Here is a 1,742-nt window from a genome sequence, read left to right as displayed (position 1 = left end):
TTGGTGTTGTTTTATTGAGGTTAAAATTGTGCTTCATTTTCCTCTAGGCAAGCATTTATCGGCAGGAGAACAACATCATTGATCTGTACATTTTGCTTCTCAGATATGCTGGGTAAACAAACATTTTTACCATATTGATCGATAACTTCTTGAGGCGTTAAAGCGCCATATATATATATATATATATAAAAGTAATTTCATAAATATTTATGTTCTTGTTTACAGTCTTATAACAGAAACTATACCTTTCCACCGAGAGTACAGTACTTCAAATCATAGAGAAAAGATATATTACAAGAAGGTAATTTAAGCAGTATCTCTAATGTTTAATTCACGAAACTTGCACTACTTCATGTTAGAAGATTTGGTTTTGAAAATATTCTGGGATGCAAGCTGTATTTGTAATTTGGTCAGTGTTTGTTTTTTTTAGTTCAAACTCATAGGGGTAAAAGCATAAATCAAGATCTATCTGCTATATTATTAGCATAACAATGTTTTATGTAAACTCTATGTAACAAGGTCAATATGTTAATATTGCATGCTTGGGTTTGATGTTAGTCCTAATGAAATTTGGTGTACACGTATATATTATGCAACAGATCTTGCATCTTGGACCCTTTGATGGGTCATTACTTACTTTACAAATGATTCACAGGTCACAAAGATTGTGGATAGGGAAGCTTGATTGTAATGAGACTGTCTGTCCAAAAATAATTGATATAGCAAGGGCGATTTTAAAAAAAAAAATCAGCGCGTTATAGAGTATATTTCCAGGGCGGGGTTATGGGACGTTGTTAGGGTAGGTAAGATACAGCTCGATCACAAGCTTGTCACGGCCATGATTGAGCGGTGGAGGCCAGAGATGCACACTTTCCACCTACTCTTTGGAGAGGTCACTTTGACCTTGCAAGACATCCAAATTTTGTTTGGACTGTGTGTTGAGGGAAATGCTGTGACATATCGAGATCTAATGCTCCGTAGTTTAGATTGGTCTACGTTACTACTAGATCTTACTGGCTTCACTCCTGCACCAGGGGATTTTTCAGGGACTAGCCGTCTTTACATACGTGCATTAGTCAAGTATATTCAGCAACAGGTTGTTCAAGATCCCATTACAGATGATACTCCTGATGATAGAGTTCAGAGGATTGCTCGAATATACATGTTGTTGATTTTAGGAGCTATCCTATTTCTGAACACATCATGGAATCACTTAAGTCTGCGGTTCTTGTACTTTCTTGTTGATCTCAACGAGACGGGGACCTACAGCTGGGGCAGCGCTGTTCTAGCTTATCTTTACCATTGTCTTTGTCAGATATCTATTGAGAAGAAAAACTTGGAGGATTCGTTCCTCTCCTCTAGGTATCTCATTTTATTATGTTAGCTTCAGTTTGATTATTCATTACTTTGGTTAATACTAACTAATATGTAACATGTAAATATGGACTTGGGAGAGGGTCCTGCCTTTCCGACCAATGCCAAGAGATATTAATAGGGTTGAGCCGTTGATTCCCTATGGTAGAAAGTGGACGCGAGGGGTTAAGCGCGATACAGAGACACACCACGCCCTAATCCCCGTGAGAGATCAGGTTGATCATTTGACGTCGGAGCTGGTATGTTTCTTTATGTTCCGGCATATTAAGTTACCTTATTATGTATCGTGTCGTGTTGGTCATATTTTTAGTGTGAACTCTATTAGCAACTAGTAGTATGAACTCTTGTTTGTATGTTTTCAAGCAACA

At 37.6% G+C, this 1,742-nt stretch overlaps 1 protein-coding gene across 1 annotated transcript; it reads left to right on the top strand.

Moving 5' to 3' along the window:
* Positions 1-838: 838 nt before the first annotated feature.
* On the top strand, positions 839-1,613 carry LOC124892485 (serine/threonine-protein phosphatase 7 long form homolog; the record flags this gene model as incomplete). The annotated part of the gene is made up of 2 exons (XM_047403768.1): positions 839-1,362; positions 1,523-1,613. Coding segments are annotated over exons 1-2 (615 nt in total), but the record flags the coding sequence as incomplete, so codon positions are not given.
* Positions 1,614-1,742: the final 129 nt, after the last annotated feature.

The sequence above is a fragment of the Capsicum annuum genome, unplaced genomic scaffold, assembly GCF_002878395.1.
Source record: "Capsicum annuum cultivar UCD-10X-F1 unplaced genomic scaffold, UCD10Xv1.1 ctg47718, whole genome shotgun sequence".
Lineage (NCBI taxonomy): Eukaryota > Viridiplantae > Streptophyta > Magnoliopsida > Solanales > Solanaceae > Capsicum > Capsicum annuum.
The sequence above is the reverse complement of the archived record's forward strand: the minus strand, read 5'-3'. Positions and strand labels throughout refer to the sequence as shown.